Raw genomic sequence first — 332 nt, 5'->3', positions numbered from 1 at the left:
GGGCGTGACAGAGCTGGCAGAGGACCTTCTGCTGCGTGCAGAGCGCTCGCCGCCGGGCACTGTCAAAGCCAGGAAGGGCACGTGGAAACCCTCACGGAGGGCCCGCGGGCGCAACTGCCACATCCGCAACCTGATGGTGAAGGTGCGCGACCTGGGCCTGGGCTTCAACTCGGACGAGATCGTGCTTTTCAAGTACTGCAGCGGGTCCTGCCACAGGGCGCGCAGCAACTACGACCTGACATTGGGCAGCCTGCTGCGGCAGCAGCTCATCACCCCGGGGCCGCAGGAGCGGGTCCTCCGGCACCCCTGCTGCCGGCCCACCCCACCTTAGG

General features: G+C 67.8%; 1 protein-coding gene across 1 annotated transcript in view; it reads left to right on the top strand.

The window, feature by feature from the left end:
* Positions 1 to 7: 7 nt before the first annotated feature.
* ARTN (artemin) overlaps positions 8 to 332 on the top strand; it is a gene marked incomplete at its 5' end in the record, with an annotated part of 448 nt that continues 123 nt past the window's right edge. Inside the window, one exon of the mRNA XM_008935064.1 lies at positions 8 to 321. Coding sequence (XP_008933312.1) covers positions 8 to 321 — 314 coding nt within the window. The remainder of the gene's footprint in view (positions 322 to 332) is intronic.

The sequence above is a fragment of the Merops nubicus genome, unplaced genomic scaffold, assembly GCF_000691845.1.
Source record: "Merops nubicus isolate BGI_N331 unplaced genomic scaffold, ASM69184v1 scaffold32712, whole genome shotgun sequence".
Classification (NCBI taxonomy): Eukaryota; Metazoa; Chordata; class Aves; order Coraciiformes; family Meropidae; genus Merops; species Merops nubicus.
This window is presented reverse-complemented; position numbering and strand designations above follow the sequence as displayed.